Raw genomic sequence first — 15,988 nt, forward strand, 5'->3', positions numbered from 1 at the left:
GGGCAAGAAATCATTGCTATGGCAACGGAATGCAGAAAATAACAGCACTAACAGCTGCGCAGTAAGCTTTGCTGTTGTCTGTACAGTGGGACTATTTACGTTTACTCCTAAACTTATGCCACGCAATCGATCGCGTTGCTAATTTACATTATGTATGTAGAAAACATGTAAAGTGTGGCGCAACTTTTTTGAAATTTACTAAATGTTGCGAGGCGCCACTGTGCCATAAATTACTAATTTTAAATTTTTAAAACAAGTTAAAATCTTAATTGTGAGCTGATGTAAATTATAAAACATAATAATATAATTGTAAAACACTTAAACTGCAACAATAGAATAATTACCGACATTCGAGACCTGTGCAGACAGGGTATCCAAGGTTAACTCCAACTTGTATGCTCCCACAGATGAGAAGGACATAGAGGGCCCTTCACCCGAACACAGCCCAAAGACACTTCGAAGCATGGAACCCATTCCTCCACCAAGGACACCAAGACACAAGACCTTGAAAATCACGAACACCAGCAAACTGGCACAACTACACGACGCTGTTCCTTTGGGGACACTCTCTCAGTGGTCAAGAATAAAAAAGAACAGAAAAACAAAGAAATTTATGGTATTAGTGTTTTAAATCGAAACCTATTCAAACAAAATGGTCTCCGGTTTGCAGGTTGATGAAGCCATGTTTTTGAGATACTACTCTTAGAGTGCCAAAAGAACTGAAAAAAATAGGCTGAAAAATTTCAAAATTTGTGTTTCATCTTCCTGGAGAATACTTTTAAAAACAGAAAAACCATTATCAATGCTATCTACGAATATAATTCCTTCATTTTCCAAAAAAAGGGTACACACACTTCGTTGAAGTGGCGAAAGAGTGGCCCGACCGACCTCCCTTGCAGCACAATTCCTATTAGAACTAATAATATCACTTGACTTATCTAAATTTGTTATTTGTCTCCACAGCGGAGGTGGTATTAGCGTTCATTCCCTTTCCCATTCCAGCCCCACCCCCTCCCACACTCTTCGTGCTCCACAGTCAAGTAATCCCCAAAACTAATTCCCCTTTGCTTTATATGGTATCTAAATGGGCGGACGACAGCTTGCCAATCAAATTGATTTTGGGGCCTGCGCCTTTATCTAAGTAAAGTAATTCCCTTTTGACACCCACTGTACTCGAGATTTCCGACTTTCGATTTCGCCTTGCCGTAGACTGAAAATCCTTTTGCAACTTGACCCGACGGATACTCAAAATAGAACCATCCGAAGATTAGTCATCAGAAGCAGACGTCAGCACATGACTACACAGTGGAGGGGGCAATGGGGTTTCTATCTAATATAGATTTCTATTTTCGTGGCCCACTGTTCCTTTGTGCGCATGCCTGGTCGTCTCACCGTTACATAAGCTTATATAACAGCGCAATAGGTGAGAGCGGGACGGCTAGCAGGCACTTGGCAGACATTCAAATGTGCTCCGGTTCTCTCCCGTTCGCTCTCAGCCGACCGCCCGTCCACCCGCTCCACCCGCCATAATGTTCCAGCAACGACGTCAGCGTCAGCGTCGCCGTCGCCGACCACGTGATGCGTTTTCGCCGGCTGCAGCAGCGTCACCTCACCCGGCAGAGAGTTATGGCTGGAGAGAGCAACGCTGTGGATCTTGCCCGCTCTCTTGTTTTGATTTCCAATTTACAACTGTTTCTTCCATCGATTCTTCGGCTACGTTTCGACTCTCTCGCCCCCGCACCGGCAGTTAGGATTATTCAGTGAGAGCGCCATGTTGGGATTAGAGCGTAAATTAATAGTAGTCAACGGCGGCGGCAGCGGCGTCGGCGCGGGACGGGGGAACATCATGGATTTATCAATTCGAGGTGAGTGCCGTTGCTTCTCTCTCACTCCCCTCTTCAAAACACTCGACCATTCGCTCATTCAGAGTCTGCCCACAAAAAGTACAGCAAAAAGAACAAGTGAAACAGAAAGAAACACGTGCAATTCCCTTTTAGTGTGTGTGGGAGTCTGATTTTGTTTACTCTACCTCTCTCACTCACTCGTATTCGCATTGCCTCTCTCGATTACATTTTGCGAGAGAAGAGATTGTGCGGCGAGCTGAGCGCGGTTTTGTGTGCTTGTGTGCGTGTATTTTTTTGCGCGGGTTAAACCATCGCCACCGTCCCGCCACTCCCCCCTCCCCCCACCATTACATTTCCAGGCAACATGTGACAAATTATTTGATTTTGCTTTTCTGATTGTTGAAAATTGGTTTCTTTATTGTATCCCCTCTTTGTTTGTTATTCGGTGGTTGCGGCGAGGTGCTCTGGCAAATAGCGGTTAATATACATATGCAAAATTGGCGAAAGAGAGGGAGAGGGAGTGAGAGTGTTTGTTCGATTCGCAATTGCTACAGTGGCACTTGGCACTTGCCACAGTGGCACGAAGCAGAAGACATATGTATTTCTATATAATCATATGGTTCCCCTATACTACCCGTTTAATTTATAGATGTTTCTCCGTTAATTTTCATACAATTTGCCCTGACAGAGTGCCCACTGTACTGCAATGAATAATTCATAATTGAAACAACATGCTGTCACTAATTAGCTCCCTCCAGATGCCGCCTAATTGATATATTGTATAGCCTCAGCCCTCCAAAAACCCTATCCACCCTCTCCAAAGCACTTCCCGTGAGATAAACCCGTATTTAACCAGTCCGATCACCTGCTATCGATATGCATAGAGTAGTGGGGCTAGAGGGTACACCCAAAGCTGACCCCATTGGATCGACGGTCGGCTTTTATGGCCTTTGATATCAGACTAATCAAATGGTGGGGAGGAAATTCGATAAAACCTTTGAGACTCCTTGGGTTGCCATGACGGACTGCTGTCCACGTTTGTGAAATAGAAAACCAGAATATAAACGACGACGTCGCCTTCTATAATCAATTGCACTGTCATCATGGTCGTCGTCGTCGTCGTCGTCGGCGTTATCAGGAGCCGGCAGGCAGGCAGCGACGACGAGGTTACCAGGCGACTATAAATATTTACCCTCATGATGATATAGTTGCGCATAAAAAAATGAGTTGTGTGGCTGAGAATTTTGATGAAGGGAAGACGAATTTAATTATAAACTTTTACGACAAATACACACAGAAATTGCTCGTACCATTCATCATTCACGTTTAGAAAATAGGGTCTCTTAAGCCCCCTACTATTTTGAAAAGCCCCATTTAAGACCCACTGTAATAGCATTTTCTAGCAACTCTAGCAACTAAAGCTCCACAAAAGCTCAGAGAGCGCGTCTCGTCGCTTCTCGTCTCCTCTCTCTCTCCCTCTCTATCCCTCACTTAGGTGTGGCTCTCGCAATCAGATCACATGGTCAGGTCGGGGGCTGGATCCGATCGTTCCATTCACTTTACTTTACCTGATAAGATCGCGACGCACACTTCGCGGCATGGAAAATTTGTGGGGTAATGCAAAAAAACAAAAAAAAACAAATGAAAACAAAACATGCAGCTTGCCAAGACCTGATCTGTGGCAGCATTATCATCTTTGAGTAGCATTAATCTATTCCGAAATTCGGGTCATTCGAACACGCGACTCCCCTTCGAGCCTTGGCACGCGCCTCGTCTGGGGCTGTTTTGGAAAATTTCTGAGCTGTTCTCTGAGTCAGGCGTTTTTTCGGGGCGGTCAGTCATGGACTTGGTTTCTCAGTGGCGTGATGATGTCGATTGTTTCGAGATTGGCGTGGCACAGGGTACAGTCCCCCGTAGGCTATGGTGCTCGAGTGCGTAGTGACGGGGGAGTTCCAGTCGGATTAGATAAATGATTGGCCATAAAACCATGCTTAAGGGGGCTTTCCTCTCGTATACGAAGGCGGGGGCTATCACTGCTAAGTGGTCTCTCGACCTAGAACGGGTTTCAATAACCTCCGATTGACCGCAGAATAATTGAATATTTGCAGCGGAATCACAAACTGAATCACGGGAATTATACGATGAGCTAAAAATAATCATAAAACTCAGCAAAAGTCCACAGAAATTCTCTTCAGGATAGCTCTCCGTTTACTGTTTGTGCAGTTATTTTCACCCCCCCTCCACTCTCCACTCGCCATTCCCATCCCCGGCCATCATCTTCTGGTATTACGTCAATCTGCAATAACAGTATAACAGAAATCTAAACAAAACTGCAGCGCCATCAAGTGCTGTAATAAGCAGTCGTCCGTCTCGCTTGCACTTGCAGCAGTCCATGCAAATTGCGATGCGAAATGGGTTTTTGAGGGGGAGTGCGGAACAGGGGCTTAAAATGAAATGGCGGTGAGGCTGGGGAGGGGAAGGCGACGCGAAGCCGGCGGCAGTGCCACCGCCACCGCCACCGCCACCGTTTAATATTTATTATGTCATACACATGTATTGTGGTCTGCGGCGTAATCTGTGATTGCCTGTGTGTGTGTGTGTCAGTCTGTGCTTAATTAGAGCTACGTTACAAGAGAGAGTGGGAGATCGAGAGAGCGGAGCTTTATCGGGCCGATGTCAATCTACACGTGTTGAGGGAAGACAGAGAGAAAACGACCTCCACGATGGATTCGATCGTTCATTGCCACGTAAACGAGGCTTCAGCCGAGAGAGGCAGCAAAAGAGCTCGGGCTTAGAAAGGTACGGCAGGTGCTCTCTTCGAGTTCGCTAGTTTGTTTGCTCACGGACTGCCCTACCTTCTGGTTATTCTACCTTGAGAGAGACTTATGCGACAGACAGAGGCAGGCGGCGCTTCAATTAAAAGGCGCCATATAAAGCACATACTACAAAAACGGTACATTTGCCTACGGATGCCTCTCGCATACAAATTGCAAGCAATCAATTTGCAACAATAACGATAAAAGCAGCCACCAGACAGACCGCAAAACTATATATTGGACCGCCATAGAGCGCGGACGGAGGGGGGAGGGGGACAGAGAAATGGCAGTAGCAACAAAAACTTAATGAAAACGTCCAATAAGCCAGAGAGCTTTTTATTTATGACAGAAATCGTGACGAATGTGCGTGAGCCAGTATGTTTGTCTGCGTGTGTGTGTCTGTGTGTGTGTTTGTGTGAAGAGTGCAGAAAAATAAACAGAATAAACAAAAATTATATTGGCCATAAAATTTCGCACTAAAAATAAAATGCAGAAACCAAAAATTTGCTCAGCAAAAATATTAACAATTGCCAAATGGAAAGAGATGTGGCAGGGGGGTGGGGGAGAGACTTGCAAAACATAATTTACACATTTCCATATCACGACACGACGCAGACAAGGCCAAGCTCAGAGCGAGACGGAGAGAGAGAGAGAGACAGCAGCAGAATGAGAGCAAGAGCGGCTTTAATAACAAGTTTGGTTTAGCTGTAAACCAAATAGAGCACAGTGGGACCGTTTAGATAATCAAAGTAATTGCTATGCGGGTTCAATAATGAGGGATGGCACAATGTCCCCTCTTGCGAGATATGTTGTACATATTATCATCAATTGAAATTGATCTATCAAAACATACAAATAAAATTGGATGAAGCACGCTCTTTCAATTGCTTTCCCACCACAGACCCACATGTGTTCCTCCACAGCATCAGCATCAGCATCAGCATCCCATTCCACTGTGCATCAGAGTGAGAGAAAGAGAACGAACGCCCGGCAAAAGTCGAATTGAAAACCACGTGGAGGAGCAATGGAATGGTGTGGTTGTTCTTGGAGGTGGAGGTGGAGGTGGAGTTGTGAGCGCCTCTCTTGCTGCTTGAGCAACTCTCTCCGTCTCTTATCGCGGACTCTCTTTGGCTTTGCTGCTGGCGCTGCTGCTCCAGCATCGTCAAGTGTCAACAGATGATGAAAAATGTGCCACTTGAGAGCCATGTGCCAGGGCAAGGTCTATTCATAAAGGGTGCACTTCAAGGCGGATATTTCTAAAAACATGCAATTATCGTGAGAGCAATACTCTACCCCAAATGCATATACCTTGGCCCATGCAGACCATGCTGCTGCTGGCTGCTTCAGCTCCTGGCTTCGTTTTCTCCTTCTCCCACTCTCCGTCTTTCTTTCGGTTGATGTATTGGCAGGAGCAATGGCAATGAAAGGGAAAGGTTGTGTGCTTGTCTCTGCCATGGTCTCTCTCTGTGTGTGCGTGTGAAAGGTGAGCGTCGTGTGACGTTGAGAGTGGCAGGGATTTGTTATTTTTTTGGAGAAAACTCAGTGTAAGTGACACTTGTCACAGGAGGGGGACGGGGGGCGGGGGCTTCGACATTTTCGTTTTCTCATTTACGCCCCCAACCGAGAACTGGCCGCACAGATCAATCACCAGACCTAAGCCCATGTCTTACCCCACTCACGCCCCCGTTCAAGTCCCCCTCTCCAACCCATACCCATGAAATTCTGCGTTAATTGACAGTTGCCTTTGCCCGCTGCCGCTGCCCGCTGCTGATGCCGCTGCCCGCTGCTGACGCTGCTGAGGCTGAGGCTGCCTTCTTGCTCTGCTGACGTCGCCGTCAACGTTGCCTGACAGTAAATTGAAAAATTGTTGAGATTTCTCAAAAATAAAGCAAATGTAAAATATTTTAGACAATTACAAACAACAAAAAGCAATCAACAGAGCGGGCTACACACACATACATATGTATGTATCTATGAAGCCCCTCCCCCCCACTCATCTCTCCCCCTCTATCCATCGCAGAGATCTTTATTTATTTGTTCTTTTGGTTTTGGCAAAAATAAATGAAACTTTTACGAAAAATGCTCGCGGTTCAAGGTGAAATGTATGGGGAGAGTGTATAAATAATTTATGTGGCCATAGTTCTATCGTACCTATCCCCCCACCCCCCTGCCCCTGAAACACGCGCCAGTGTCTTGCCAACGTAACACGCAAAATTTTAATTGAATTTACATACATGCCCCGCCCCTCTCCGCCCCACCACCTTATTGGAGGCAAGGCGGGGAATCCATATCTCTTTGCCGAATGATAAGACGAAAGTATAACGAAAGAAGGGAAACAAAAAACTAATTCAATTAACAGTTTGCCCAATAAAAACGGTAAACGATTGCCCATTCGACTGACCACGGGCTGCCGTTGATAGAGGGGCAAAGTGCGATTACAGGGGGGCGGGGGGGAGTTGGGCAATCGCGGAATCTCTCACGAGCACCTGTACTGCAAGCAAAATACATACATACATATGTATCTTTGTATCTCACATTTGTGTAGCCCGTCGTCGTGCTTAGGCTGTTAGGCAAATATGTGTGCTCCTTTTGGCCCTGGCTTCTTGGCTCTTTTGTTTGAGTTGCAAGGTTTCACTGGTCTCTGGGGTGCGTGAGCCTCCACTTAAGGCATTTCCGGCCCTGCACCACACCACACCACCCACTCCCCTTCCCCCCTGACACTGACAGTTTATAAATGATCATGCGTGGGTGGTAGTGGTGGGAGGGCGAGGGCTAGGGAGTGGGTGGGGTGGGGTGGCTGCGTGTGTGGTGCATGTTTACTTTTCTTTTGTTGCTGCCGTCACGTGCTCCCGCTCTCCCGCTATCTCGGTCTTTTCTTTTTTGGCATTGACGCTTTTCCGAGCTTTTCTTTTATTTCCCCTCCCCGCTGTTGCTGCTGCCGCTGTTTGCATTTGTCGTCTTTCCTTTCGGCTGCAGTGGAAATTATCAATATTGTTGTTGGAGTTAGTTGGAAAAATGTTTGAGTGGGCGGCGGGGGAGGAAAATAAAAATTTACTCTTCTTCCTTCCTTCCCGTCTCGTCTCGTCTCGTCTGTCGGTTTGCTTGTTTGTTTTTTGTGTTGTTTGTGGAGCATTTAAGTGAGTGGGTGGAAAGGGAGGGGGGAAAGCCCAAGAAACTTCTCAGAGATTTCCGTGACACTTTATAAATCGTGCTACCAAAAATGAGAGATGGACCAAAAGGAACGTTTCTTTGATGTGGGGTCACATGTGGCATCGTTGGAAGAGGGGAAAATGAGATTACTTATGTTCGTGAAGTAGTGTCCAATGTCCGCTCTTCTCTCTTCTAAACGACCTCTCTTCACTCGTGATACCAGCACATCTACTATCTATCTCTATCTCTATCCACACATGTATGTATCTCTTGCCACCTGCTGCTGTGCCCACCTCCGACTTGCGCCTCCCCCTAGCAAATGGCGGGTAAAAACCCAATTCTCATCATAATTAATTCTAATCATCAGACGTGTGTGTGTGTGTGTGTATCCGTGCATCTCTAGAAATCTATTCGACCGGACAGATCCAAATGTATCTACGAATTAAATATCATTGCATATGCTTGTTCCCCATCCCGCACCCGCTCGACAAATGTGCTAACAAAAGGGAAAAACTTGAAAGATACTCGTATGTTGGATATTCTCGTAGTTTGGTGTTATTAATTCATTTGCGTGTTGCTAATGAATTGCCACGGCAGTAGTGAAGTGTATCCATCAGATACACTGTACAGTGTACACACTGCCGGCACACAGATGCAACGTTGACCGAAAGATAGTGCTCTACATCGAGATTACAGATTAAAGACCACTTTACTTTGCTTGACTTACGAAAGGGAGGAGGCCCTACCTCCCCTACCTCCCCTACCTCCCCTCCACCCTGCTTGCCCTGCTGTGATGACCCTCTAGATAGAGATCTAAGTCGCCAACCCCACACCCCCCCACCCACCGCCCCCTTTGTAGATCAACAAAGAGCACACGTACTAATTCCGTCATTCATTTGTACGTTAATTTGTACAACTTGTCGTCGTCGTCGTCGTCGTCCGTTTTTCGTTTCGTTTCGTTTCGTATAAATGTGCGAGATTTCAAATAGAGCAAAATGTAGTTCAGTTGAGATCTTTCAGAGATCTCTGTGTACGAGTACATGTCTGTACATGTGTGTGTGTGTGTGTGTGTGCATACGCTGATAATGGGTAATCTCTTGTGTGTGTGTGTGAGACAAATTAGAGAAACAAACAGAGGGAGGGAGAGGGCAGACGCTGGCCGGGCTGCTCTAGTAGATGATCCCACAGATGATCGCTAAACACGAACATCTATGTAGGATCCATCCCTCACAAGACCCTGTTAATTTCCACTAATTAAACGAATTTCAATTTTCAATTTTCGGTTTTCGGTTTTCGGTTTTCTTCACAAAAAACTCCTCAACCTCAAGTTGTGATGTGATGGGTTCCCAAGGCTGGACGATTGCTGATGGATTTTGATAAGAAAAATAATAATGCTGTTTGGCTTTTGGTTTTTCGGGTGTACGGCTTTCGGCTTTCGGTTTTCGGGTCTGATGTTTGCCAACTGATATGCGTGCAATGCGTGTTCTGATGGTAGTCCCCCCGCGATAAGGTGGGCGAGACAATATTTGCCAGCAGCAACAACAACAGCAACAGCAACAAGAGCAGTACTTAAGCATACCTCGTCCGTCTGAAAAAAACCGAAAATCCATTCGAAATGCTGCCTGCGACATTTCCGAAATGAAATGCCAAAGCAAATAAGTTTTCGTTTTAGGTGCTGCAGATATACATGGATATATGCACGATATGTATATAGAGATACACTACATATACGTACGTACGTATATCTGGGGAAAGATAGGTAGGTGTTTGTAGCCAGTTCCTTGACAGTCGTGACATGTCGTCGTCGTGATGGGCGGCCGTGGTGTGGGATGGTGGTGGTGGTGGTGGAACTACTCGTATTTTTGGGATGGATCTGCCTTGAAAATTCCGAATTCCTCTTCGAAATGCGTTCCAACCAAAACACTGTACACCCGCACACTTTGAGATACATTCTAGCTTTGTGCTGCCTTTGTTGCATTTACCGGAAGGGGGTTAGCGGGGGTCAAACCCATCTGCCAAAGTTGCGTCGCCTCGTCGCTCGGCTCATTTATAATTTATTGCGCTCGAACACGTTTCGTTTCGTTTCGTTTTGCTCAGAGGGACAGAGGACTATGGCTATACTTTGAATGGGAATGACGTTTCCGCCAGTCGAAAAGTACATCCATCTATCCACCAAATACATCTTTATCTTCAGATACCCACAAACACACATATAGTATATGGGAATATATAGAAGATATTTCTGTGTAGTTTTCGGAAGGCAATGGCGCTCCTCTCCTGTCGTCGCGTCGTTTCCTAGTTCTTCATGTCACATGATGACAGGCGACACTTTTTCGGGGGTGTTCGTTCTGTTTCGTTCCCAGAAATTGAGTTTTTGGGTTCCTTCTACCTTCCACCCTCGGCCATAGGCCATAACATATCTGTATATTCTGTATCTGTATGTTCTCTGGCATAGCTCAGCCCTGAATCACCAGCATCGCCCCATCTCACAAATGGCCAAAATAGTACGTATCCCCCCCCCCCCCATCCCGCATCCCAGTGGGTCTCTCGGTACGTTCAAATTTGGTTAAACTATTTGCATTTGATGTGCTTTGTAGTTCTAGTTCTGGCCGATCTGAAGGTTGTCTTGTGGAAGTATTAGCTCTAGGGGAAGGTCACTGGGTTGGAGTTGGTGGAGATCGGGCAATGTCTTGATCAAAGCCATTACAAAGGTCATTCGGGTATTTATAATTTAAATGCCTATCGATAATTAAACGCTTATACATATTTCTAACACTTACCGTCTATCGATCTCCATCGATAACTAATCGATTAGTCATGTGGTCGAGCTGTGAGACATGCGGTGACTGTACCTTTAACGAAATTTCAATAAAAACTATTAAAAACAAATTCGTCGAGGAATTTATTATATTAACACTTGTACGTACATATATTTTAATCATTTTGTTTACTGTGGGGGCCTCCACGCTGCGGTGCGGGGATCGTGGGGAGGGGGGGGGGGGGGGGGGGAGAGGCTCTTATCAATAGTGAGACTTTTCGTGTTTTGGCCCCTCATTTACAGACGAATTTCAAGGCGCTCTAATTGCTGCCACACCCCGTGCGCCCCAAACCCCCCCTCTGGCACTCACCCCGTGAATTGCAACAAAGTTCTGTCGTTTCTCTCGTGGTGGAGATGATTCTCTGTGCGAGTTCCGCCGAATGTTTATTTATACAAATTACAGCGAGGAAAAACGAGCAAAAAAATATTCCCAAATAAACAAAAATTTCCACACATTAAAAAGGTTTTCATAGAGCTCTGAAATCCACTCACGTGAGCGCTGCTGCGGTCAGCGTTGGCGTTAGCGTCAGCGTCAGCGGCGACGTCGTCACAAATACATATTAGAAATAATATAAGAAATAAAGAAACAAAATCAACCGAAATAGTGAAAAATAAAGAAACGCAGATAAATCAAGGGAGGGAGGGAGGTAGGGAGGTAGGTAGAGAGAGAGAGAGAGAGGGAGATGGAACGTAAAAACATTGAAATGAACGCTAGTTGCCGCAGTGCCAAACACAGGCAAAAGATACAGATACAGATACAGATACAACTACAAACGTCAGCGTTTCTGTTCCATTGACGTAATAGCCAAGCCACCAGCAAAAAAAAAAACAAAACAACAAAAACTTTTGCATGAGTAAAATAAATACAAAAAGCACCAGAAGCGGCCGACCGGCGATCCATCCACTCAGAGAGAGAGAGAGAGAGCGAGAGAGCGAGAGAGCGAACGAGGGAGAGCAAGCGCCTGGCGAGAGAGCACGCGAATATCAAATTGAACTTTGGGACGCAGTGGAAAATGCCAAAAGATCTATGTGTGTGTGTGTGTGTGTGTGCTTGTGCGTGTGCATTAGAAGGCAATTAGAAGTGTGCTTCAAGCGGAGAGAGGGAGAGCGGCGTGAGAGCGAGAGCTTCACTTAAGCTCAACTCAAAGCTCCCTTTGCCTTAATCTTCCACAGCTGTAGCTTTTGTTGTTGCTTTTAGTTAGATGCGCGCGCCATGCAAACGACAAAAACTTTGCCAAAAATAATGCCCCTCCACAAAGAGAGAGGGAGAGAGAGAGAGAGTGTCTCCACAGAGAGAGAGAGCAGCGCAGCACATGGTTCTAAGCTGTCGCCGTGTATCTCAAGCATGAGCACATCCGTGTATCCGCGTATCCGTGTATCCGTGTATCCGTGTATCTGTGAGTCTGCCCTTAGCTCTGTGTTTGCGTTCGCTCTCGCTCTCTCTCTCTCTCTCTCTCTCTCTCTGTCTTGGCGGCATCGGCATCGGGCATCGGGCAGCAGCGGCAGCGGCGTGTTTCTACACTTTGCAACGAGCGCGTGTGCCAGTCAGAGTTAGTTCAACATTCAGTGCCGTCTAAAGGCAAATTAATTACAACTACACTACAAAAAAAAAAAAATAAAGAAGAAAAACAGCATCAAAAATATTGTTAAAATTCAAAATTAATGCCACAAAAAGTGCAGCACAAATGAAATAGAATGAAAACTGAGTACTCTCCGCTAAAGGGAAAAGCTTCTCCGCTGCCAAAAGAGCACGTGTGAGCAGTAAAAGTAAGGAAAATCAAAGTAAAACACAAAGTACGAGAATTAAAATAAAAGAAATACAAAAAAAAAACAAGGCAACAAAAAATTAGCCTGACAACCAAAAAAGCTACAAAGTGAACGACACGACACGGCGCGCGTGTTTCTGCCAGAGTGTGTATCTGTGTGTGTGTGTGTGCGTGCGTGTGTGTGTGTGTGGTGTATCCGTGAGAGTGTGTGCTTCATAGTGCAAAAAGCAAAGTAAAAAACAAACAGAAACAACAATCAGCTGACTTGTGCGCACTCTCTCTCTCTGTCTGTCAAAAGTGCATTTCGTTAAAACTGCAACGGAAGCTCCTCGCTCTCTCGCTCCCTCTGCCTCTCTCTCTCTCTCTGTCAGTTGTGTAGACTTTTGGCCGTGCTCTCTCTGCTTCCGCATCCTCTTCGACCTTTCGAACTTCGAAACGCGGGGAGCAGCAGCGGCAGCGGCAGCAGAAGCAGCAGCGGCGCTTGTCACATGCGCGCTCAGTCGATAGGAGCAGAGGCAGCAGCGACAGCAGCAGCGGCAGCAGAAGCAGCAGCAGCAGCTACACGAACGACACCCACAACGAGCGAGCGACACGAAGCGGTCGACACTAGTCGAGCGTTCGTTGAGATACAAACATACTTCCACGGGAGAGGCCCACGGATACGCCGCGCGTTCAAGAAAACCGTAACACAACCAACCGAACCGTAAACCTTAAACCTTAAACCTTAAACCGTAAACCTTTAACTGTTAACTGTAAACCATAGTCCCCCAGAAGCAATTACAGTTATTTCAATAATTTTTGCAAAAATATTTAAGCAAAAAGTACGACTACTGCCGCCCCCTCCGCCCACTCCGCCTACTCCGCGCGTGTGTGTGTGTCTTGTAACATTTTTTTTTGTGGTTGTGCGTGCGTCCGTGTGTGCTAGTGTGTTAGTGTGTGTGTGCAGGAGCTGTCAACATTTTCCATCGATTTTCCCTGTCGTGCGGTCGTCGTTCGTAGTTCGTTTCCAACGCTCGGCGCTCTCTCTCTCTCTCACACACTCTCTCCCCCTGCCTCTCCGTCTCTCTCTGGCTCTCCGGGGCTGTCATCCTGCCTGATCAACACCCACGCCAGCCAGGCTGAAGCTCGACCACAGCCAAAGCTCTGATTCTAGCTGTGACTCTGACTCTGATTCTGATTCTGACTCTGACTCTGGCTCTGCCTCCATCTCTATCGCACGCCGGGCGAACCAGTGACGAGCGTGCGGGCTAAATAGCGGGACTTCAAGTCTATGCAAATGCCATATTAGTGCTTTATAACTGTACAATAAGATATATATCGACAACACACAAACCCACACACACAGAGAGATACACACATACATCTGAACAAGAAATCAAAGAAAGCAGCAGCCGCATCAGCAGCAGCAGCACCACCAGAAGGAGAACTCTACAACAGAAAAGCAATTGATTTTATTTTTAGTGCCGCCACTAAAAAAATCACAGCAACAGCAACAGCAGCAGCAGCAGCAACAACAACAACCACAACACACCATTTAAGCAGCAGCAGCGTTAAACGTTTTTCGAAACGGAAAATTGTCAACAAAAAGAACCAAAAAATAGCCAAGGCAACAAAAAAAAATAAGAGAAAGAAAATCGCCCCAAAGGAAAAACCCCAGCAAAAACGCACTCGGCATTTGCAACAGCAGCAACAGCAGCAACAGCAGCAGGAACGCACGAGGGAAGGCTATAAAAATAGCTTAATTAGCCAATGAAACAACAACAAATTCAATTAAACAAAAGATAAAACAGCAACAGAAACAGCAACAGCAACAGCAACGACAAAACTCAACTAAAAAGTAACCAAAAAGTCAGCAGAAAGAACCTCCTCCCTCTATCGAAACGGAATAGAATAGAATATAAAAAAACAAAAAACAAAAAAGATATATAGAAAAAACCACAGCCAAGCTATAGAAATAATCGAAATTTCTTGTTGTACTCGCAAATGTTGTTATTCAAAGAAAGTTAAAATAGTTTTACATAGTTAAAAACAAAAAACACAAAACAAAAAAACCAAAAAAAAGCAAAAGTTAAAAGAGCGTATAAATTGTTGAATGAATTCGCGGTGCCTTTATTTATAGCCAGCATATAGAAAAGAAACAAAGTCTTAACAACAAATCAAGTAACACACATACATACATACATATACCTATATAGAGAAAGTATATACATATAGTATATATATAGACAAAGCAATAAATCGTAACGGAAACGTGCAATATTTTCAAAGGTTTAATTAAATTAATTTTCAATTGTGATTCAAAATAAAAACAAAAAAACAAAAAACAAAACAACCAACAAATTAACAAGTAACTAAACTCTAAGCAAACAAATCAAAATATCAATATTACAACAACAAACAAAGCAAAACAGCCACAAAAGTGAGAAACAAATTCTGTTTTTCTATATTTAAAATAATTGTTATTGTTGTGAGATACTAAATTAATTGATATTCGAAATACTGTTACAAAAAAAATATAAACAAACAAAAAACCAACAAAAGCCCAACCGCAACGAGACACTTTTTTTTGTTCGTGTATAATCACAAAATTTCGAAAATTTTTATGAAAAAATGAGCGACAGGGAGCGATCGTCCCCAACACTGATCGAAACTGGTTTAAAAAACTTAATTGGCGGCCGTGATGGTAATTATCCACTGATCAGCGGCATAAATGGTAAGTTTCAGTGAAAATACTCAAGAAAATACTACAGAAAAAAAAAGAAAAAACTACCGAAATATAACGAAAAATACCAGATACCACAGAGAGTGCCTCAATTCAGGATATATACTGATCTTCAGGATACTGATATGTTGATATGTCCCCCTTCCACGTTACTTACTACTAAAAATACTAAAAAATACCGACTTTAATGGGTTCCAGTATTCGAAGGGTAATGCCAAGTGCTGGCAATCTGTTTCCACTTGAAAAACTTCCCAAAAATGCGAGCCACATCAAATAAAATTCTAAAAAAAGCCAAGAAAAACCATAAAAAATGAATTATTCTTTGATTGGGGGGTCAGTGCATGACCGGAAATATGCAAAATGTTTGAGTGGGGAAGCACAGGGGCAGTAGAGGGCAGGCAGAGGGTAAGGAGTGGCAGATTTAGACACGTTCCAAATTAATGGCAAAATAATGTTTGGTATAAAATCAAAACATTTCTCATGCCCCCCTCCGATAAAAAAAAACAACAACATAAATCACTGGCAGGGAGCGGGGGTGGTGCCATCAAGGGAATTCAGGGGCATGTGGGGTATTTAGGGTATGCAGGAGGGGGCTGTGAGCGCGAGTACCCGTAATGACCCATTTAAGGGAGCAATGCCAGGGCTTACGCGATGATCTAACGTACAGTTCCAATAGATGCGACAACGGATGGGATGTCAAATGGGACGTATCAAAGTCAGAATCCGAATTGATAAGGTTATTAACCCCCTTCCTCCACGAAGCCAGAAGCCACTGCCGCCACTGAGGCACTGAGGCGCTGAGGGTTGTCACAAGGTTAAAGTGTGGCATATGGTCATCCACGAGGACAAGAGCACGAGAGCACGAGAGTATC

At 44.9% G+C, this 15,988-nt stretch overlaps 1 protein-coding gene across 6 annotated transcripts in view; it reads left to right on the plus strand.

The window, feature by feature from the left end:
- Positions 1-1,831: 1,831 nt before the first annotated feature.
- LOC6599865 (hepatic leukemia factor) overlaps positions 1,832-15,988 on the plus strand; it is a 54,538-nt gene continuing 40,381 nt past the window's right edge. For 2 of the 6 annotated variants that reach the window (XM_026991435.1, XM_026991439.1), the window contains exon 1: positions 14,850-15,107. In XM_026991435.1, coding sequence (XP_026847236.1) covers positions 15,005-15,107 — 103 coding nt within the window. In that variant the 5' untranslated portion in view covers positions 14,850-15,004. Of the gene's footprint in view, positions 1,866-14,848; positions 15,108-15,988 lie in introns of those variants that run through there. The other 4 variants (XM_026991438.1, XM_026991434.1, XM_002024951.2 and 1 more) reach the window with 4 other exon arrangements.

Source organism: Drosophila persimilis, unplaced genomic scaffold (assembly GCF_003286085.1).
Source record: "Drosophila persimilis strain 14011-0111.01,24,50 unplaced genomic scaffold, DperRS2 tig00000676-arrow-arrow-pilon, whole genome shotgun sequence".
In the NCBI taxonomy this organism is placed as follows: Eukaryota; Metazoa; Arthropoda; class Insecta; order Diptera; family Drosophilidae; genus Drosophila; species Drosophila persimilis.